Source organism: Akebia trifoliata, chromosome 9, assembly GCF_017979445.1.
Source record: "Akebia trifoliata isolate Shusen 1 chromosome 9, ASM1797944v1, whole genome shotgun sequence".
NCBI classification, from domain to species: Eukaryota; Viridiplantae; Streptophyta; class Magnoliopsida; order Ranunculales; family Lardizabalaceae; genus Akebia; species Akebia trifoliata.
Genome location: NC_141383.1, coordinates 17,068,313 through 17,092,312, shown reverse-complemented (window position 1 = coordinate 17,092,312; position 24,000 = coordinate 17,068,313). Strand labels below are relative to the sequence as shown.

Below are 24,000 nucleotides of genomic sequence, written 5' to 3'. Positions count from 1 at the left end.
GGACGATTGGGCCTTTTACCCTAGGGCACTCTGGCTTCTTCTTACTCAATCAGGATTTTTACCAATCTGTTATGGTAACGCAAAAATATCATTTTTCAAATATTGTTATCATAATCCATTCATCATTAACGAATTCTTCTCCTATGAAGGATATATAAAAATAATCACAAATATTTTTTCTTATATCAAGAAAAGATACACAAGAAACTTCAAAAAAATAAAATAATATTATTATAACAAAAACATAAAGAAGAAGTATAGATGTGCACCTACCTAATATTTTTGTATGGAAATAAACTATATTTTAAAACTTGATTAGACGAAGAACTTTCGTATTTCGCCCGAGAGCAAATGACTTAAGCAAATAGAAGTTCCAAAGGCTTTTCCAATAATGTTTTTCTCAATATTCTGAAGTGGGGTGAGGTGAGCACAAATTTGGGAAGACCTCGAGGATTTATAAAACCTAAAAGTTTTTTTTGTTGATCCCCCAATGGTAACGTAGGTACCCAATAAATTGATGTGACCTTAAGCCAACAGTTTGCACCTATTTTAACTAAAATACTCCCTACTTCGTCATAACCATTAATTATTGATTTTTAAGTCACATGAAAACATCTTAAAGTTCAATATAATTAAATAATATGATTAAAACACATGACACATTTTAGATCAATAGAAATAAAATTCGATGCAATAGGGAAGCAATATTGGCATAAAAGAGTTTTACAGATTTAAAATTCTCAAATTTATGAGATAAGCATCAATTAATCACCTCGTTTTCTCTTCTACAATTCAACAACGATTTAAAATTCAAAAAAAAAAAAAAAGTTCCCTCCTCACTCGACATCATGTAAAAAGATTAAAATATCATTTTTCAAAAATTTGTCAACTTTTAACCAATAAGATAATCAATATCATCAAATTATATTTAGAACTTTATCATATAACATATCATGATAAAATATAAAATTATCATAAAGTAAATCATATAGAAACACAAAGAAAACAAAAAATATGTCAAGTGCAAAATAATGCAATGATTTTTATTTATTAAAATTTAGAAAATCTGATATGTTTTGTGAAATTATATTCGAAGCATCGTTTATATTTTGTCTGAAATGAAATTTTGACATTTGATGCCCAAAAATACAAATTACTCAAATGAAAAAGACGATTACTTCTTTAATATAAACAGATTCTTGTTTTTTGACTAAGTTTTGATTTCCCTATTATAAGAGTTCATCAAACTCATTTCAGAAGATGAATATTTTTCAGATAATGATATTTTCAAAGTGAATAACCTACTTTGGGATGAAATTACCTTCTTATCCCTGAAGAGAAAAAAAAAAGATTATAAAGTGTAAAAATGATAGAATAAAATTTATATTTATATGATATCAATTATATTAAACTAAACATATATTTATGCATATATTATTATATTTATACACTTAATTATTTTTCACGGTATTACAAGGATTGAAATTAATTTCGAAGATTTTTTTACCATAAATGATAAATGAAGAATGATATATACTTCTAATTTTGAACATTTAGATGTATTTTTCAATATATTTCAACTATTTCTAACAATAATAAAAAAATGAAGAACGAAGCTAAGATTCTAAATTTTTTGAAAATTTCATCGTAACTTTTGAGGCAATTGTCCATTTCACAACTATAACATATGCATTTTAGGTATTTTTGGAAGATCTATTCAGTATCATACTCAAAAAATTAAAACAAAAAATTGGATCACATTTACAATGTCAAGCTCACCACTTTTGACTATCGAGTTCGACATTTTTAAAAAATTGTTAAATCCAATAATAAAAGATGTCGAACTCGACAATAAAAAGTGGTGAGCTTGATAGTGTATAGAATTTTTAGAATCTCAACTTCATTCTCGTCTCTTGGGACTCAATCAAGTAATTGTTGGAATCTCAACTTCATTCTCATTTCTTGGGACTCACCACTTTCGAGAAATCAATGAAAGGGAATTGATGTCAATCTACTGTTCGATATGTGTGATATCTAGTCTTTCTACAAAATCTTTATCTGGTCAATGTCATTATTTGGTACCTACTACTTCTGGCAATGAAGTGTCTCTTTCTTCCTTATTTGTATGAACTAGGGTCATTCCTTTTGCGAAGGTGAAAGCACCCTCAATCCGCGGATTGCGGATCCCTTTTTTTTTTTTGTGTTTGAGAGTCGCCACCTAGTTTTACGGTCTAGGAACCGAAACATGACTCAAAATCGAAAAAAAGTACTAATCTACGAAAAGAAAGAGTTTGAGAATCACGTTACGGATTGAAAGGTGTTAGGCACCAATCCCGCCCAGTGAACGATGGTCTCTACTATACTCAAAAATTACATTGCTAAAAAAATGACCTAAACAATCAAATAAATAAAAAAGTTTACCTAGGTGATTGTGACGGTCGATTCCCTCAGTACTAGCGGAGTGCGTTCCTCGTATGAGTCTTCTTGCTTTTGTCTCCGTCACTAAATCAACTTCTAATCTTCTAGATGAGGTATTCTCCTCCTAAATCTGAGTATTTGTTAGATGTTCTGGGTATTTTGAGAGTTTCTAGGTATTTTTAAGGATTTCTATGTTTTTTGAACAAAAAATGGGTTTGGGTGTTAAGTAAGAACTTAGGGATTCAGATTTAGGGTTGTGGAAAGGTTGGGAAGAATTTTTTACCTCTCTTTCGTAGGACTTTTCTTGATCTCCGAGATTGGGTTATGAAGGCTCCTATTTATAGAGTTTTTTGGGAGCTTTTTAGTTTGACTAGGTTTCTTTAAGATAAGGTTAATTAGGGTTTAATTAGGGTTTTGAATTAAGGTTTGGAATTCTTACGTACAATGAATCTTTTTAAGTTTTTTGGAGAACCCCCCTAATTATATCTTTAATTTTTTAGGCCCCTAGATGAAATGATCTTTTAATAAATATTATATGGGCCCCACTTAAGTAAGTAAGCCACCACTTAAAATTTGGCTCGTAAGCTTGATTGATTGATTTTATTTGTTTAAAAATTTTAATTTATTTTATTAAGATTTTACTATACGTTAATTAATGTTTTAACTATTAATTTTGAAATTTTAAATTTTTAAGGTTGAAAAGTTATCGTTTTATCCTCAAAGAGTGTTGTTGTGTTGAGAGGTTGATTTTCGACGTTTTGGGATGTCTTGAAATCAATTTTTCTTAAGGAATTCAATGGGAGTATCGATTTGTGTCACTTATAGGTTTTTTGGCGTGAAATGATCGTGAACCCTGTGAGGGTATTTTCGTAATTTTGTCAAATTTGATAAAAATTGGCTAAACGATTTATTTGGTTCTAATTTATTGTTTTATGTGTTCGAAAGGATTTTCCTAAACGTAATGTAGGCTCTATGGATGTTTTGATGTCAGGATTATTTTAGTAATTTTGTCATTTTTTAACGATTTTTTGTTTTACAATGTTGATTTCTATGTTTTAGGTCATATTTTCCTAACGTAGCGTGATTTCTAAAGTTTTCTTTGCTTGAGATACCTCATCCGAATTTCTGAAACATATCTAGTAACAAATAAAAAATATTGGAATATTCATCCATAATTGGGAATTGTCACAATCGGATTGACAAGTTGATTAATTAGGCGAATACAAAAATGGGGTGTCTACAGATACCCCTCTTTGGCAGAGGGTTGAAACAAACTAGATAACAAATCTATTTTGATAGATAGTGCGATATCTGAATGCCAAAGCTAGTAACAGTTCATTTTGCAGTCTGATTTAGCAATTCATCAACGTTCGGATCTTTGAGGGTAAAACTCTCCCCAACTAAAAAGTTGTCAGTCCTCGAGTGCGAGCTCTCACTAACGATGTCAGATCCTTAAATTTTATAAAATTCTCCTTGATTAGTGGAACAAATGTGCAAGTGTGTGCACTTGAAATCTGAGATAAATCTCAAAGGGTCTGAGTAAAATCTGAGCAAAAACTGAATAAAATCTGAGCATAACTAAGCATATTTGAGTATAATCTGAGCAAAAATTGTATGTCTTACTCTACCTACCCTGAGTGAAAGAGTAATAAACAATTTTTCTAGGAGTCCTACTCTACCTACTCGGGTTGAAAGAGTAATGAACTATTTTTTGGAAGTACTACTCTACCTACTCGGGGTGAAAGAGTAATGAACTATTTTTCTGGGAGTTCTATTTTACCTATTCGGGGTGAAAGAGTATTTTTCTGGGAATTTTACTTTACCTACTCGGGGTGAAAGAGTAATGAACTATTTTTCTAGGAGTCTTACTCTACTTGAGGTAAAAGAGTAATGAACTATTTGGGAGTTTTACTCTACCTCCTTGGAGTGAAAGGGTAATGAACTATTTTTCTGAGAGTTCTACTCTACCTACTCAGAGTGAAAGAGTAATGAACTATTTTTTCTGGGCGTTCTATTCTACCTACTCGGGGTGAAAGAGTAATGAACTATTTTTGTGGGAATCCTACTCTACCTACTCAGGGTGAAAGAATAATGAACTATTTTTTCTGGGTATTTTATTCTACCTACTCGGGGTGAAAAAGTAATGAACTATTTTTGTGGGAGTCCTACTCTACCTACTCGGGGTGAAAGAGTAATGAACTATTTTTTCTGGGTGTTCTACTCTACCTACTCAGGGTGAAAGAGCAATGAACTATTTTTCTAGGAGTCCTACTCTACCTACTCGGGGTGAAAAAGTAATGAATTATTTTTGAAAAAGCAAATAGGAGATTAACAACACTTTCGTAAAAAATTAGATTTTATGAAGGCCCGGTCAACATTTTTACTTTTTTTTTTAACCTAAGGGATTTTTAAAAAATTGTTATCAAGAGGGTAACCTGTTAATTCAGGGTTAACCTTATCCTTTGGGGTTAATTTAGCTTCAAAACAAAATGCCCCTAGTTTGACAGAAAACATTGCCCTGAAAATAGTTGAACTCAAGTTAAAAAAGACTGTTTTAAGTGTAAAGGGGAAAACTACATACTTTAGAAAAGGAAAATGCCCCTTGTTTTGACTGTAACTAGTTGTAGGCTTCTTTTCGAGTGAGGGGTCGATGAATAGATCTATTTCCGAATGATGTGTCTAGATAGTAGGTCCAAGGATGTAGGTGCAATAGGAAGAAGTAGGTAAGCCACTACTTTTGTTGGATACAATGAACAATGTGATATTAAAAGCATGTAGAACGTAGGTGTAGCAATAAGGGCAAGGACCTTTATCCTTGCAAGCGAAGCGATGCGTCTTAAACATATGTTTTAGGCACAAAGCACTAGTAATTCTCTCTCTCTCAACTAATAGCATTTAGCATTGGAGTACATGTTTCCAGTATGATTCATAGGATTCAAAATCACTTGAGGTTTCATTGACTGTGATCCCTCGCCCTCAGCCTTGATTGGTGATGTCAACCCTAACGAAATGGAATGAGAAGTATATCATTTCCATTCGTCATTCACGATAAAAAATCGTTGGAAATGATTGCCATCGTTGTTAGACAGCCTAAGTATATAAAGAAGATAAGAAAAAGGGAAGTTTGGATGTTTGAAAAACATTAAAATGGGAGATGGGGTTGGAGGACCATTAAGGGGGAAAAAAAAAAAAGTTTACTACATAGACTATCAAGCTACCATCCAAAACTTGGGCATTATTTATAAAGAAACCCCTCCGCCAAGGTCTTTTAACTAATTTTCCCTTTACTATTTATTCTTTAAGCTTCTCTATTCTTTGTATAAGTAGTAAAATTGTTTTGGTGGTTGATTGATGTGACATAAAACTAAATTAGTTATCCAATAATTTTTTTTCTCTTAATCCTTTGTTCAATCACCGTTTCCCATAGTTTCATAGTATAGTTTACAAGTTTAATACCTCAATAACCAGTACAATACATTTACTCCATTTAATGGATCTTATATTTGAATTATTTAGGCAAAATGTTTTAATTAGAACAATTCAGAACTTCCTATGCATTTCCTAAAGTATTACATGCCAAAATCTTTACTAGTACTGTAATTTTCTTGTACTTCTACAACCTTAATTAAACACAAGTACATGTAATATAAGATCCCATATACATCTGTTGCTTAATAATTTCTGAAAATAATCCACTACATTTACTTGTTTCTTGCAAAAGATCATTTCGTTTTTCATCTTTAGTACAACTAGTGTCATTTAAATATTTAATTTTCCTTAATTTGTACCACTCTGTAAGTATCTTTCTCATCTTCATTAATAGTTTAATACCCAATTTGTTGATTACACAGTTATCAAATCAAATTGAACTGAATTACGTTGGCTCTAATCTGAAAATATGGAATGTTTAAATCAGATTGGATCGTATCCGGATCTAATAAACTTCTTATCGAATCAGTACCAATTCAACACCAATCCTCTGACTCTTGAACAGTATCTATTGACTCCCCTCAGTCTTACAACGTCCATATTACGTATTAGTCAAAATTTAAAGAACCTTCCTTGAATCTCTGGTTTTATTAGAAAAGCTCGCCATATTTGACTATCAACTTTATACACAAACAACTGAGTTCCTAATGAGCTCTGCTCACCTCAAAATGTTTGTAATAAGATTATATTTGTATAATAAAAATGAACAAAAAAAAATCCTACTGTGGATCATGTTAGTCTTGACACTAGCACCCAAGAATCATAAATATGCATAGAATAGAGAACAGGAGATTTAATACTTGGAACTGAAATCAAATTCATCTTACCCTCTGCAGGAACCACTGCTTACAGCTTTCAGGTTGAGAAGATCCAAATTCCAAGGTTAGTTAACTATGCATCATCATCAAAGTCTAATCTAACAAATTTGGGCTGGAACAATACTGATCATACATTTATTTCTGTCAAAACCCATGTTTTTGTTATTGCAAGTATGCATCAGCTCTCTTTATCTCAATTCATGTCATTTCAGGTCTAGAGGTTCCTTCTAACTAGACCTTAATCATCCTTTGTGGCAAATGACCAAACCATCTCAATTGATTTTGTTTTAGTTATCATCTATTGTGGCCATAATCAGCCTTTGTTTCACATATCTTTGTTTACTACTTTCATTCCACGCTCTTTTGGGCCTTAGTGTAGTTAAAAAAGGCTACGCGAATATAGATCTCAACACTAGACTAAAATAGGGCTGCATTCAGTTTTCCAGTGTACTGTACCTTTTCTTGGTAGGCAATGAGGTTAGTGGTATAAAACGAACACTGGTTTGCATTGATCATCCAGTGTTCCTACCTCTCCACACTATCCGCCAAGTGAAGACTTCACCAACTCAGCAAGCTAGCACACTTTTACAAAATTTTGGGGCAGCCAATAGGTAAAAGTTTGTTTTAATGAGATCAATAACTCAAAAATGAAGGCGGGTTTTGAACCCAGGTCTGGGGTATCAACAGAAGCATACTTTACTAACTTACGAAGCCAGCACTTGACTATTTGCATGATGTGTGCGCAATTTTATTTTATCTCCGTGCATGAGTGTGCTCAAATTTTGTATCTAAATGACAATGATTGTTAGTTTGATTCATTTGGGGCCTAGCCCTGTAACACACATCCATTAGGACTCATATAATTGAGAGATGGTGTCCTACAGAGATCAAGATCTGCTGTTGCACTTGGGGTGTGCAAAAGCCAACCCAACCTCTATAAAAAGAGGTTGAGAACGTATGAAGGGAGATTGAGAAATTCTTCAAGTCTCCTCTCTCCCTCTCAAAATATTCTCTCCAAGCTTGTTAGGTATTCTTTGGGTCTCTATCTAGTACCCTAAGGTCTGAGGGGAAAATCATGATTGCTTTAGTAGAATCGACGTGTCTGGGTGATTTGGTCTTAATGATCTCTAGAGATCAACAATAACAATGACATGACTCCCATTCGAATCTTCCATTGCACATAACAGGTTCAAATCCTGACCTATGATAATAATTAACATGAAGGAGGCATCTGGAAATTGCCACTGAATCCAAATGTTTAGTAGAGTATTTCTACTTCTCTTCAAAAAAAAATTACTCAGAAACAACTACATAAGGAATATATGAAACTTCACTGCAATTTGGCCAAGGCCTAGGCCTAGAACCATGAGAACACTTGTGCCTAACAAGCTATTCTGCTCTAATCACATTTCAGGACAACATGAATAAATAAAAAAAACTGAAATATCTGAGACCATTACCTAACAATATGATTCTGTACACGAATTCCTTCTTCTGATGCTTTCCCTCATTTAAACAAATAATTTCAAGGACGCAAGACATATGCTCCATTTACCATGCTTATGTATGCATGTAAAATAAACCACTTGTTACAAATAACATCTTGTTGCTGTATCAAAACATATCTAATTCGTAGAGAACATAAAAACATCCAGGATCCATTTATTTTTCTGACACCCAATTGGAATTTAATATAATAAGATGGATAGAAATTCGATAACTTTTGATATTCTACACAAGACTCCATAAGTCAGTGGTGGAAATCTGTTTCCAGGAATGTTATATCAATTCATTTCCATTTGTATCTTATGCAAATTGAATTTGAATAGAAAATTCTCTTTATTCCTCTGCTTTATAAAAAGTAATGATTCTGAATCAAACAGAAGAAACAATAAAGATATTGAATGAAATTAGCATCCAAATGGAGCAGACAACATAAAATCTTATCAGGGTATTTGACATTTTCATCAAATTGTCAATTTACAGATGGATGGTGTGTTATACCACTAATTCAGCTGGTAATGTACCGACAGTCAGCAATCAGAAGGCTTGAAATTCCCGAAAATCATCATCACATGCTTTTATCTCTATTTCTGCATAAACCATGATAAAGATTATAAGCATAACAGGTTGAAGAATAACAGAACAAAAAATCTAACTGTAAAACTGGAATATCAGAAGACAATTACCTTTCTAGTCTCAGGTTCATCAGGAACTTTGTACGAATCCTGTAATTTCCGACAACCATAAACCAGGGAACAATGTCTGCAAAATTCAATAAATTCGTATGTAGGATTCTATAAGAACCTAGATATCTGAAATGTAAAAGAACATTCAAGATAAATTTTCGTAAAAGGAAGCAAGTTTCTTACATCCAATTTCTTCTGTATGATTTTAGTCCTTTTCTTTGGCCTTCGAGATGGTTTCTTCCCCATCAATGCAACAAAATCCTCTTCGATTTCATCCCTAGAGAGTGAGATTGAGAATTTTCGTCTCTCTTTCTTCTCCACGCATTGATCCGGGGCTAAACCTCTCAATCGAATCGACTTTGTTGTAAAATTCTCAGACCTGTAAGGAGAATGTTTCTGCTTCTGCTCTTCTTTCACTGAAGTCTCATCTGGAGCTTTACAAGCAGCTCTCTTCTTTCTCAGATTCCATGGCCTTTCAGCCGCATCAGAAGATTCCTCTTCTTTGCATTCCTCTGGAATCGAAAATTTCATCTTTTCGGCAGCCGTACGGAGATGAAACATGAGTTTTTCCCTAATTGCATCAATCTCATCGTCTCCATCTCTCTCAATCTTAGATTTTCCTCCAGAGGTCTTAATCGGTGGAAGAGGAATCCTGAAACTTTCAAAACTGCTCGAAGATCTCTGTTTCAGCGATGCACAATCCTTGATGAAAGCTTCTGATTCAGCTTCAGAAGCAGATGATCTGCGATCGAAGGAAGAGATTTCTCTGTTCGAATTCACTTTCTTGCATCTGAGAAGCCTTTGATTCCCCCATTTCAAGCAAGGCATCGAGAAATTGTGCAGAGGCTTCGATCTTTCGTGATTCATCGGCATCAAATCCTGAGATCTCTCTCCTTCCACCATTTTGATCAAAACTGAAACTTCAGAGAATTTGAACCAGACTACAGCTCAGATTGAAGCTTTCCTACCTATTTCTTCAGTTCCAATAGATCGAATTTTTAAATATTTTTTCCTGAATTTTTAAAAAAAAATTGAAGAAGATATAAATCGAGTTGGTAGGGTTTCTCTGAGCATGAGAGCGAAAAGAACCTCTGTTTGTTTCTAAAATCGCCGCGAAGCGAAATATATGACATATGAGTGAGAGAGAGAGAGAGAGAGAGAGAAACCTTCGGTTTAATTGATAATTGGGTAATTTTGAGGGCATCCCTTCTGATTTTAGTCAAATTTAGAAATACCTCCTCGCTTTTCAAATTGACGACATATTCTTGACTTTTGTCTCTTATAAGAGATTAAATAAAAATGATCCAACTGCCCTTATCTTCAACCTCTTCCACTAAAACCCTAATTATTTTTCCACTATGAGAAAGTAAAATTTTTATCTTCATCCGTAACATAAAGATTCTATCTCCTTGAAGCTTTAAACCTCAAGGGCAAACTGGATCTTTTGGAGAGGTTGAAGAAGAATGGCTTTCGAGAAAAAAATCAAGGAATCTAAGGAAGGGTTGAAAAGGTTTTGGTAAAAAAAAAAATTGGCAAGAAGTTGAAGAAGATTTTTTTTTTTTTTTCGTTCATCTCTCATGTAAGACTTTGATCAATGGGATTCTATTAGTCTCTCATCCAAGTGTTTGGTCAAGTATGTCAACAGTTTGCGAAACTTGGGTGGATATTTTTAAGGGTATTTTAGAAACACCCCCTATAAAATTGGTGATATTAGATTTACGCCCTTGATCGTAAGTCAACATTGTCTTTCTTGATTATTTAACGGTGAAATTTTGATTTAATAATTTAAGTATATAAAGAGTATTTTGAAAAAAAAAAAAAAAATTCACCCTTAAATTATCAAGAAGGTGAAATTTTTATTTAATAATTTAAGTATATAAAGAGTATTTTGAAAAAAAAATAAAATTTTCACCCTTAAATTATCAAGAAAATGCAATGTTGGCGTACAGTAAAGAGTAAATCTAATCTTGTATTTTGTAAGGGCACAAACCTAATATCGCCAATTTTACTAGAGAGTGTTTCTAAAATATCCTATCTCTAATTTTCACCAAAACTACCACCAAATCATCCCATATGCGAAAATCCTAGAATAAACTTTTGATCTCACACTTGCAATATTGAAATTGTCCTATCCATTCAAACTCATCATTTTCATACCAAAAAAAAAAAAGAACATAGGATTTCTTACATCACGATTAAGTTTTGGAGACTCCATTCCGATGAAAAGGATTTGAGAAGGAATAAGAAATCATTTTCAAAGATTTTGAAGATATATATATATATAAAAACTAGGGTTTTTCAATTATTTTGCTTCATTTTTTAATGAAAATTGTTCAAGGATGAATCTTTTGGATTGAAATCATCTACACAAATTGTTATGTCAAGTTGTACCTTGATCTTTCTATATATTTTAGTTGGAAAAACTTGAAAAAATAAAAACAGGTCGGTTGTATAATGTCGAGATCGACAATAAAAAGAATCCATAATCAAAAGTTTCAATTCTAATAAATGGATACCCATTGATAACCCTAATTATGGATTTGTGAGGTTAAGGTAAATGGTGGAGTTCCGAATCACAATAGAAACTGATTCAATAACTTAGGGATACTAATTGAACATCAACTGCTTACACTCCAATTGTTCCAAACCTTAGTAACTCGACTCCAAAGCATGGTTTCAAATCTCTTCGAAAACCAAGACGAATCATCTTGGTATCATTCAACAACAAGATGGATTTACATGGCATCTCAGGCTTGACATCATCTCACGACGTAAACAAAATGACGCATACAATATTTTGAAAATCTCTGCCAAGCAATAAAACTCAGACGAGTTAACTGGAATTTTGGATATTTTGATTAAAATAATTGATTTTTAAATATTTAAATAAACTAAGACTTTATGACTAAACATCTTCTAATCTACCTTATTTTATATAAAAAAAACTTATAATTTATTTTCATATAAATAAATAATTATAAACAGAGTTAAATGATTTATCTCTACCTAGACAACTCAGTCTCGTCCATGAACGAGGCAAGACATCAAACCAAGATTTGAAAGCATGCTCCAAAACGAGCTCGGTATCCTGACTTATTATATCATATCTTGAGGTGACGTTGGGTGATGCTATTCACACTATTCATACCCCACCAAACATCCTTGACATATATACAGAGGGTGATTCCATGTACCATCGGTTGTGTTGAAATATGGAACTACTCGGAATTTAAAAGTATAATATTCAAACAAGTCCAATTCTTGTATTAAAAATTAAAATAGGTATATTTTGAATTTATTTGACTTGTCCCAACAAGAAAAATATATAATATAAATGCACAACATAATTTCAAGAGTAAACCACAATGAAGAAGACATTTTGAGTGATGCCAAGAACAAGTGTGCCACAAAAGCTAAAGCTCTGCTCTCCTAAGAAAAGCTAATGCCATAAGGTTCTAAAAGATCACAAAAACGAACAGAAGGCAAATGTGTGATAACTAATGCAGAAACTATCCTTAGCTAGAGAACATATTATGCTTTCTGCATTACCATTGTTGAACAAAGATAATCATCCCAAGCTTAATGAGACAAAAGCATCTGGAAATAGCCACTGAGTTCATATGTCTAGTCGAAGTATTTCAATTTTCCTTCACAAAAAATGCTCATCTCATGAACACGTAACCTATAACAGTGTTATTTACCATGCAATTATGTATGTGTATATATATAGTATGTTTAATATAGTCAGATAATCTAGCTCAAATGTAATAGAATTTCCTTGCACAACAAAATTGACAAACCCATTTTATAATAAAGATGTTCTGAATTAAAGAAATGAAATCTCTTCAAATGAGTACCTTGATCTGATGTTTTCATTCACTAAACATATATTTCCATGGACACATAACGTATGATGTGTTATTTACCATGCAATCATGTGTATATCAATATTCAGATGTGTCATTGTCAGATAATCCAACTCAAATGTAACAGAATTTCCTTCCATTTAACAAAATTAACCAACCCATTTTTCTTAAAAAAAAACTTTTCGAATCAAAGAGATCAAACAATGAAACTATAGAATGAAATTAGATGTCTCCAAGCATGAATGCGTTCAAATTTTGTATGTCAATGATACTAGTTGTTCGTTTGATAGGAGTATCCACGTGGGCCCCATCCCTGTAGCAGACATCAATTAGGACATCCATTTGGGAGTTAAGAGTCCTACAAACATCAAACAGAGATATAGTAATTCTTTAAGTCTACTCTCTCTTCAAATCTTCTCTCTAAGCTTTTTTTGGGTCTCAATCTAGTACCCTAGGGTCTAAGGAGTGGAAACATTGTGATTTCTCTAGTAGAATCGAACGGGTATTTGTTCTTAACGATCAACGACAATGATGACACAACTCGGGTTCTAATCTTCCACTACACATAACAGGAACAGATTCTAACCCTATAATAATAATAATTAACATGAAGGACCAGATAAGTCGTGTCATTGTAGATTGAATGGAATTTGATATCAAAATCAAAGATAAATCTACTTTTTCCATGGAAACAGTGTGGACTAAAAATCATTCAGTTTCAAGAGAATAGACATCAAAAGGCTTAACCAATCTAAAAGATGGATGACCTTGCTTCTGTTACAAATAGAATCTTCCAATTTCAAAGATCAATTATCATGAATCGGTAACAACCTACAGAGAATTGTGACTCATAACTTCGCACGGATATAAGTTTCTGACAAGTGCAATCTTAAACTCAATTGGGAAGACTTAGGAACTCAACATTTTATGGAACAGAGATATCCTTCCCAAGCTTCGAGAGACAAAGGCATCTAGAAATAGCCACTGAGTCCATGTCTCGTCGAGTCTTTCTATTTTTCTTTAAAAAAAATTGCACTTTATTAACGACTACAAAAGGACTACATGAAAGATATTGAATGAAATCAGTATCTAAAAGGAGCTGACAGCATAAAATTGTTATCAAGGTACTCGACATTTTCATCAAATTTTCCATTTACACATGGATGGTGTGTTATACCACTAATTCAGCTGGTAATGTACCGACAGTCAGCAATCAGAAATCTTGAAATTCCCGAAAATTATCCTCACAAGCTCTAATCTCTATTTCTGCAGAAACCATGATTAAGATTATAAACATAACAGGTTGAAGAATTACAGAACAAAAAATCTAACTGGAAAACTGGAATATCAGATGGTAATTACCTTTCTAGTATCAGGTTCATCAGGAACTTTGTACGAATCTTCTGTAATTTCCGACAACCATAAACCAGGGAACAATGTCTGCAAAATTCATGAAATACACATTTAGGATTCTAAAGAACTTTAAAGATCTAAAATATTATAATAAATTTTCATAAAACAAAGCAAGTTGCTTACATTCAATTGCCTCTGTATGATTTTAGCCCTTTTCTTTGGCCTTCGAGAGGGTTTCTTTCCCATCATTGCTACAAAATCCTCTTCAATTTCATCTCTAGAGAGCGAGATTGAGAATTTGCGCCTCTCTTTCTTCTCCACAGCATGATCCGCAGCTAAACCTCTCAACCTAAGTGATTTTGCCATCAAATTCTCAGTCCTGTTAGGAGAATATTTCTGATTATGCTCTTCTTTTACTGAAGGCTCATCTGGAGCTTTACAAACAGCTCTCCTCTTTCTCAGATTCCATGGCCTTTCAGCCGCATCAGAAGATTCCTCTTCTTTGCCTTCCTCTGGAATCGAAAATTTCATCTTTTCGGCAGCCGTACGGAGATGAAACATGAGTTTTTCCCTAATTGCATCAATCTCATCGTCTCCATCGCTCTCAATCTTAGATTTTGCTCCAGAGGTTTTAATCGGTGGAAGAGGTGACGATTTCCTGAAATTTTCAAAACTGCTCGAAGATCTCCGATTCAAGGATTTGGAATCCTTGATCATACCTTCCGATTCAGCTTCAGAAGCAGATGATCTACGATCGAAGGAAGAGATTTCTCCATTCGAATTCACTTTCATGCATCTAAGAAGCCTTTGATTCCCCCATTTCAAGCAAGGCATCGAGAAATTGTGCAGAGGCTGAGATCTCTCTCCTTCAACCATTTTGATCGAAACTGAAACTTAGAGAATTTGAAGCAGACAGACACAGCTCGGGTAGAAGCTTTTCTACCTATTTCCTCAGTTGCGATGGATCAAATTTGTGATTTTTTCCTGAAATTTTAGAGAGTTGAAGAAGAATGTATCGAGTTGGTAGGGTTTCTCTGAGTCAGAGAGAAAAGAATCTCTGTTTCTTTCTAAAATCGCCGCGAGGCGAAACATATGAGAGAGAGAAAGCGCGAGAGAGAGAGAGTAACGTTCGGTTTAATTGATTTTTGGGTAATTTTGAGGGCATCCCTCTAGATTTTAGTAAAAATTAGAACAACCCAGATTTCCTTGACTTTGACCTGTTGTAAGAGACTAAGATGAAATGGCTCACTTACCCTCATTTTCAACTTCTTCCACTAAACTTTCATATTTTCCTTTAAAATCCATTATCTTACACCTATTGAATAGATATTTATTAAATCTTTAATCTCAAGATTCTATCTCCTTCAATCTTTATTCCACAATGAAAAGGTAGATCTTTTCGAAAGGTTAAAGATGATGGATTTTTGAGAAAAAAAAAATCAAGGCATCTTAAATACTGATGAAATCTCATGAAAGAAATGGTTTTTCCTAGAGAAAAAAAATGAAGGAATTTTTCGTAGGACTTAAAATGAGTCGAGTTTAGGACAATATGAGTGTGTTCATATCCATATCTAAATTTTTTTATTCGAATTCATATCAAGATATAAATCCGGCTCGGATCATATGAGCTAAAGATTATATCCGAACCATTTTACTTTCATTAAATCCATATTCGGATTCAATACAACCGAATTAATTAATTCGGATCAATTGAGTCGAATACTATTAAATCGATTAAGATTATTTCAAATAAAATTATTAAAATGTGATTAAATAGTGACTTAAATTCAAGATTTATTTATTTTGGAAAGAAACTTGACCACTATACTCAAACATTGTTAGTTAATGAAATATCACTTAAAAAATATAATAATACAATTTGTTAATTAATATATCATTCAAATATTGATAGATAAAGGGATGGAATCGTATCCACCTGGATCCAACTCAGGTCAAGGGACAAACCCCTATCCGAACCATATTTTAATTATAATATACATGAAGAAATCAAACTCACTAAATTCAGATTAATCGGAATCCGTATCATTTTAAGTCAAGAAGTTGAAAAAAGAGAGCATTTTGGTCATTTTTTCTAGTATCTCACTAATACTTTGGTCAAGGGGTATGGCATCAATTTGGAATAAGCCGTTGGTGTGCTGTGCGCATACCTTTCTTTGTTTGGCTTCCACGTATTTGACTTGAGATGTCTATCTTTGGTTTCCAACTTTGAACCAGGTAGCCCCGCTTCAAAATTTTGAAGCAACCCTCTTTAAAAATTGACACGTGGTTTTTATTTTTTACTTCACACACTTACGTTTTTCATTAATATTTGATGTACCTTCGGATACTCCACGTGTACTCCAAAGAGGAGGGTTTCTTCCGAATTTTGAAACGGGCTGGGCGGTTCAAAGTTTTTTCCCTGAGTCTTTGGGATGTTGAGACTTGAGAGCCTGTTGTAAAGTTAAGGTAAATGGGTCGGATTTCAAATCGGGTTAGAAACTGATTCATTAATTCAGAGAGCTGCTATTGGCACCCCAACTTTTACTTATTACACTTCAATTAAAAATGTGTGAATCTCCATTTTGTGCCTTGAATACGAAGAGATTTCAAGTTTGGTACATCGTTCATTTTAATTCACAAAATTGCATTCGTCATTTTAATAACATATAAACTCGTGTGTTCGTCAATTTTAATCTCTACGAATTCGTAGATATGTCAACAGATTCATTGATTATAAAAATGACAAACTCACTCGAAATACATGTTTTGGGAGTTAAAATGAACAATGTATTAAACCAGAATTTGGACATAAGTTACACTCATTTTGGGAAAAATCACATTAAAAATTAAGAAAATAAGTGATAGATTGAAAATAAGTAAAATTTGGGGTGCCAATGAATGCTTTCTTTTTTTTTACCTTTGTTTTGTTTTGTGTGTGTGTGTGTGCGCGCGCGTGCTATATTTCTATTTTTTGGGGTTTGGGATTTAATCTAAGCCTAATCATAATTTTAAACAACTATTGAAATTATTTGATGGAGTGTTGTAATGTTTTATGAGGTTGAGATTATATTTGAGCCAAATCTTTGTAATGTTTGAAGAGTTCATTTGAATTTTAATTGGGATGTTATAAATGATTTAAGAAATTGGATTGTAATAAGGAAAAGTTGGGGTGCCACAGCTCTCTTAATTTATTTGATCCTTATATTGGACATGATATCACCTCTTTACTCGAAAGTAAGGGTGTCAATTAACATCCATTTAATCAAAATTGAATTGAAACCAGGACTTATAGGATGTTTCTGGGTCCATTTTTATTTGAATTGATTAGAGTCAATTATCTTATAATTAAACTAATTGAGAACCAAAACCTATACGAACCGATAAAACCCAAAAAACAAAACCATTTAAAGAGATTTTTTTTAACATTTCCAATTCTACCTCTATGAATTAAGAATTGAAACTATAGGTGTCAATATTTTGACAAGGTCCCTACATCTTTCACAAATTATAAGAAATACCCTAAAAATTATAAATGAATCACACATCTAAATGAGCCAGTTAATTGAGTGGGAATGAAAATCTTATGATTTGGATTTGGATTTTCACAGATATAGCTTATGATCTAAGCAAAATCAAGTGATCCACATATTAAGTATTGGGCCTTATACTCAAATAAATGAGTTTGACTCAACAACTCATAGAATCTTAAAATTAGATTCGGAGAAAAATTAGCTTTTAAACGAACAAATCCAAGCTCTTTAAGTCAGGGCATAATTAGGAAGTTAAATTATCTTTAAGTCTATAAATATCAAAGCCTCCCTTAGTTAAAGGAAAACTAGATCACGTTCTCTGAAAAAAACTGAAATTAACCCTCTAGAGAAGAAGAACCTTTCAAGCCCTCCTCTAGAAACGAAGCAAAGTTCTTCAAAAGACTCGAACTTTGATTAAAAACAAGATCAAACATAAAGCTTTTCTCCTGAAGTCAAGAAATCATTCTCAGTCGATAAAGCATAAAGTCTGGAGAGAATAAAATCTACAGAAGTCTCTATTGAATATCAAGCATAAATAAAACTATTGTAAAGCAACCTTTTTAGCCAATCTTGCACGAAGCCTAAAGAGAAGAAAACTACGCACATATCATCATCTTTATTTTATGCTTGATTATTAATCAAAGGAAAATACTGAGATCTGTATCTCAATTTCATCTAAATCAATATAAAATCATTTACGATCTTATTTCACGAATCTCAAGGTAGATTTGTGAAACCAATAAAAATCAAAATTGAAAAGTTAAAAGAATTTGTTCACATTAATTTCAAACAAGTAATTAAAAATAAATAAAAGTCTAAATTTTTAAAAAAAATAAAGAAAAACTACTTTCTACTTTTTAAAGGTTACTTTCTCTTAAAATTACTTTCTTTCACAATTATTTTTTACTTTCTACTTTGTATCTAAATAATGCCCTAGGTTGGCAAATTACTTCCTTTGCTTGACTTATTTATTTTTGTTTTTCTAGATTTTTGAGACCTTAATCAAGAGGTGTCAACAGGTCAATTCCACATATACCCAGAATTGGAAATCTACATAAAATTTCAATTACGATTTATACCTCTTTCAATTTCAATATTATGAGATCCTTTGAACCAAAATTGACCTTACAAATACCCAATACCTATGAAGTACCCATTAGGGATAGATAATACTTTTCGAATGAGAAAAAAAATAAGTATCTAATAAAATAGATAATTATTTACAAGGTAATAATTTAACTTGTAATTTCTCAATTGAAAGTTAACATGAACTATGAATTTTTTAAACAAATCAAACTTTTGAGAATAAAATAGTAGAAATTTATGGTAAGAACCATTAATTTGATGTTGAAATCTATATAATAAAACATACCTGAGTTGCTATAATTTTTTATTTTTTGAGTTGGGGCTAAATGTCCCATTAATTATAATTTTGTGGTTAGATAACCCATCAACCTAAATTTTTTATCAAACTATAGTTTTGTGGGATAAGTATATTTTAACTTTACTATATTTTTTCTTTTAGCCCTTAATCTATTTTATTATTTTTCATCTTTTATCCTTTTAATCTCGATATTTTTAATAATATTATTCCAATTTTATTTTTTACGTTTTTACCCTTTTAACCCGACTTTAGGGTCCAATGACATTTTTTTTTTGGTGTGTGAAGGAGGTGGGGGATAAACCTCCCATCAAGCTATAATTTTGTGGGCCCCATTTTATTTCTTTTACGTTTCACTCCTAACTTTATTATATTTTCTCTTTTACACCTTTTAACCCACTTTATTATTTTTCATCTTTTATCACTTTTAACTTCAAATTTCTTTAATAATATCTTTCTAATTTTATTTTTTTTCACTTTTACCAATTTAACTCTTTTATCAAGCAATAGTTTTGTGGGACTTACTTTATTTTCTTTACACTTCACTTCATATAATTTTCCTATATTTCTTCTTTTACCACTTTAACTCACTTTATTGTTTCTCATATTTTATCCACTTAACTTAGGTACAAGGATTAGGTTACGATATTGAAAGGTGTTAGGCATCAATCCCGTCCGACGAAAGCCGATCTCTACTCCTCTCAAATATTTACATTATAAAAATAACCTAAAAATTAAAATAAAAATTACCTTTTCTTTTACGTAAATGATTACGACGATCAATTCCCTCATAAACTGACGATGAAAGTTCCTCGTGTGAATATTCTCGCTACATCTTTGTTGCTAGATCTATTTTTGATCTCTGAGATAAGACTTTCTTCTCTTAGATCTGAATGTTTTATGACATTTTATGATTTTTAAGTGTTTTGTAAGTTAAAAACTAAGGTTTGAAGGTTAGATATGGACTTGGGGCTCTAGATTTAAGGTTTTGGAAAGGTTTTGATGAGTTTTTAACATTTACTTTCTAGGGTTTTTCTTGACTTACACAATTAAGTGGTGAAATCTCATTTTTAAATAGCTTTGTGATAAGATTAGGGGTTGATTAGGTTTCTTAAAGATAAAATTTATCTCTAACTAATTTGTTAAGTGTTTAGATAATTAGTTTTTAATTAAGTTTTATTTTGATTTGTTAAACTTGCGTAGAATGATAATTTTCTAAATTTTGGAGAACCCCCCAATGGAAGATTCTTTATTAAATTATTCTAAATTCTTTGAAACTCCCGATGGAAAGTTCTTTATTAAATATCAGGTGGGTCTCACTTGAATAAATGGGTTACAACTTAAAATTTGGTCCACGGGCTTTATTAATTGAATTTATTTGTTTAAAAATTTTAATTTGATTTATTAAGATTTTACTTTACGTTAATTAATATTTTAATTATTAGTTTCAAAATTTTAAATTTTAGGGTCAAAAATTACCTTTTTGCCCTCAAAGAGAACTTTTGCGTTTAAAAGTTGTTTTTCAACATTTTAAAATATTTTGGTATCAATTTTTCGTAATGAATTCAATGAGAGTATTGATTTGTTTCACTTGTGAATTTTTGACGTAATATAATCGTAGATCCTATGAGAGGCATTTTGATAATTTTATCGAATTTTGTGAAAATTGAAAAAATAGTTTATTTGATTTTAGTTTGTTATTTTATGTGTTCAAAAGGGTTTTCTTAAGTGTAATGTAGCATCTAGGGATGTTCTGGTGTCAGGGATATTTTCATAATTTGATCATTTTTTGATGATTTTTTTCGTAAAGTTTCTTTTTGTTTGAAAATGATGATTTATATATTTTGGATTATATTTTCCTAGTGTCCCGTGGTTTCTAGAGTTTTCTTGCTTGAAACATTTTATCCAAGTTTTGGAAACACATCTAGTAACAAATAAAAACTTTAGAATATTCATCCATCATTGGGAACTGTCGTAATTGAGTTGACAAGTTGATTAATCAGACGAGTGTGAAAATGAGGTGTCTACAAATGCCTTCTTTGATAGAGGGTTGAAGCAAACTAGATAGTAAATCTATTTGATAGATAGTGCGATATCCGAATGCCAAAGTCAATAACAGTTCATTTTGCAGTCTAATTTAATAATTCGTCAAGACGTTCAAATTTTTGAAGGTAAAATTATCCCCGAAGTAAAAGTTGTCAGGTCTTTTAGCATAAACTCTCACTGATGGTGTCAGATCCTTGAATTTTTTAAAATTCTCTCTAACTAATGCAAATGCAATGAATGTGCACATGTGTGCAATAGTGTAATGATGGTTTTGAAAAGACGCGCCTCCATTTTGCCCATTCATGCGGGAGGATGATGAACTTTAAAAATTCAAAACTGAGTGAGATAAAGTCTAAGCAAGGTCTGAGTAAATTCTAAGAAAAATCTGAATAATGTCTAAACAAAATCTAAGAAAAATCTCAATAAGGTCTAAGCAAATTTTGAGAAAAAATATTAGCAAAATTTAAATAAGGTCTGAAAAAAATCTCAGTAAAATCTTAACAAAATCTGATAAAAAATCTAGCAAAATATGAGTAAGATTTGAGAAAAATCTCAATACGGTCTAAGTAAAATCTGAGAAAAAATCATAGCAAAATCTTAGTAAGTTTTGAGTAAAATTTGAGAAAAATCTCAGTAAAATCTAAGTAAAGTCTGAGAAAAATCTCAACAAGGTCTGAGCAAATTTTGAAAAAAAAATATTAGCAAAATCTGAGTAAAGTCTGAGCAAAATCTGAGAAAAATCGAAACAAGGTCTGAACAAAATCTAAGAAAAATATGAGCAAAGTCTAAGAAAAACCTCAGCAAAATATAAGTAAGGTCTAAGTAAAATGTAAATGTCCTACTCTACCTACTCTGGATGAAAGAGTAATAGACTAGATTCTGGGAGTTCTACTCTACCTACTCTTGGTGAAAGAGATCTAAATGCCATCATCTTCACTGTTTAGCCAAAAACTTTGATTTTTTTATACTAACAACCTTTTGGGTAATTCTTTTTTACCTTCATTTTCAACCCTAAGATCCTACTACTTCGATTTTCAAATCTCAACAATAAGATAAGATTTTAGAGAAGTAGTATGAGATGAAAATTTAGGTAGAAAAAAAAATCAAGAATTTTCTATAAGGGATTAAGACGAGGAGTATTTTCCTAAAAAAAAAAATGGCCTTAAGAGACATATATGCATTTTCAAGGAGATTTATCCCTTTCACTACATTAGTGTTTTATACCAAACAATGTATATATAATAAGTGTAATGATTTTCTGACGCCGCCCCTCCTCTCCGACATATGTCCCATCACAAAAGCATAGTCATTGGCCTTGGGATATGCATAATCATAAATCTTTTTCTTATGTATCCCGAGGCAAATGATCTTCAATTATGTAATGGGGCGTGTGTAGAGGGGTGCATCATATTATCACGATTCATATAATAAAGTAGTAGTAGATCTTTTATTAAGTTAATTTATTATATTAAATGAACCACATGCTTAATATTATATCACCAAAAGGGAATTTTGAAAGGTTCAGAGGAGCTGGTTGGAGAATGATGATATATGTAATGATGATGAATTAGAGAAAGGGCCTGATGAACTGGGATTGAGGTTTTGTCATGTCATGGAATAAGAACTAATGAGATCATTAAATTGATTTCATCAGACATGTCAATTGGCAAAAATACGTTCATGCTCCCGACTTCGAAATGGGCAGGCCGTTTCAAATTCAAGTGGTGTTTTGAATTTATTTCATACCCTTATATTTTCACAAAAATTTGGAATACCTCCTTAAAAATGATACTTGTAATGCAATGTAAGGGTTTCTTCAAAATTTTGAAGTGGCCTACCGTTTCAAAGTTTTTTTTTCCAACGATGATGGATTTGCCGTAGCTAACTCAAAAGTAGAGTTAAGAAGGACCGCTTAGCTAAGTGGTACGACCTTGTCAAGGTTGTTCCCAAAGTCTTAGGTTCGAATCCCTTTTTATACTTAAATGCTAACTTTTAACCACTAACCCCACCAAAGAATTAAAAAAATGATTCACAACCAGTGGTTAATGGCTTTGTTTGGAGGCATAGTTAAAAGGAAAAAAAGTTTGAAGCAGGCATCCTGTTTCAAAATTTTGGTAGAACCGTCCTCTTTGAAGTACATGTTGCATAGTCAAGGAGGTATCTCAAATATTGATTAAAAAATAGGGGTGTAAAATAAATACAAAATACCACGTGTCATGTTGCGAAGAGGGTTCTGCGGAATTTTTGAAATGGGCTGCCTGCTTCAAAGTTGGACTCTGGTTAAAACCTTGTCTTGTCTGATCACCAATCCATCTTGTTCGACTAAAATCATTTAAATTGATCTGAAATAATTTATTAAAATAAATTTATGTTTAAATAATTATAATTTAAAAGATTTGAATAAAAACAAGTAAAAATGTAGATTGATTAGAAAATAATTCTGGAAAATAATGTATTAGATATACTAATACCTCACCCCATCCACTCTGATTCAGATAAAGATCTTATTTCCTTTTTGTCTGAAACCTTGACATAGATCTAAGCTATAATTTCTTGGTACAAGATAGAGTAGTAGATCTCAATGACAATGTCTTATTTTTTATATAGTTCACAAATATTTAAATCATTACAAATTAATTATTTATATATAAAAATTGCAACAATAGTTTCGTGGGACAATTGTACCATCGACTTACACTATACTTTTATCTTTCCTCTACATTCTTTCTAATTTTATTATACCTCATCTTTAACATATTTTATTATTTTTTCATATTTTATTTTTTGATCTAAAAAAATTTAATAATATCCCTCTAATTTTATTTTTCCCACTCTTACCCCCCTTAATCCCTAAAGAGGATTCATGTGTCAACGGCATATGTATATATATTAATCTATTGACCAATCCAA

At 32.0% G+C, this 24,000-nt stretch overlaps 1 protein-coding gene across 3 annotated transcripts; it reads right to left on the bottom strand.

The window, feature by feature from the left end:
* Nucleotides 1-8,607: 8,607 nt before the first annotated feature.
* Nucleotides 8,608-15,264, bottom strand: LOC147394435 (uncharacterized). Of its 3 annotated transcripts, none has more exons than XM_086454094.1 (3): nucleotides 14,317-15,264; nucleotides 14,143-14,220; nucleotides 8,608-8,818 (listed from the first exon to the last, which is right to left on the bottom strand). In XM_086454094.1, the coding sequence occupies exons 1-3, from the start codon at nucleotides 15,007-15,009 to the stop codon at nucleotides 8,813-8,815; spliced, it is 777 nt and encodes a 258-aa protein (XP_086310220.1). In that variant the 5' UTR covers nucleotides 15,010-15,264; the 3' UTR covers nucleotides 8,608-8,812. The 3 variants fall into 3 exon arrangements, with proteins under 3 accessions (XP_086310220.1, XP_086310219.1, XP_086310218.1); XM_086454093.1 differs by lacking the exons at nucleotides 14,143-14,220; nucleotides 14,317-15,264 and adding exons at nucleotides 8,915-8,990; nucleotides 9,098-10,060; XM_086454092.1 differs by lacking the exon at nucleotides 8,608-8,818 and adding an exon at nucleotides 11,301-14,046 and having other exon boundaries at nucleotides 14,317-15,262.
* Between the last annotated feature and the right edge of the window lie 8,736 nt (nucleotides 15,265-24,000).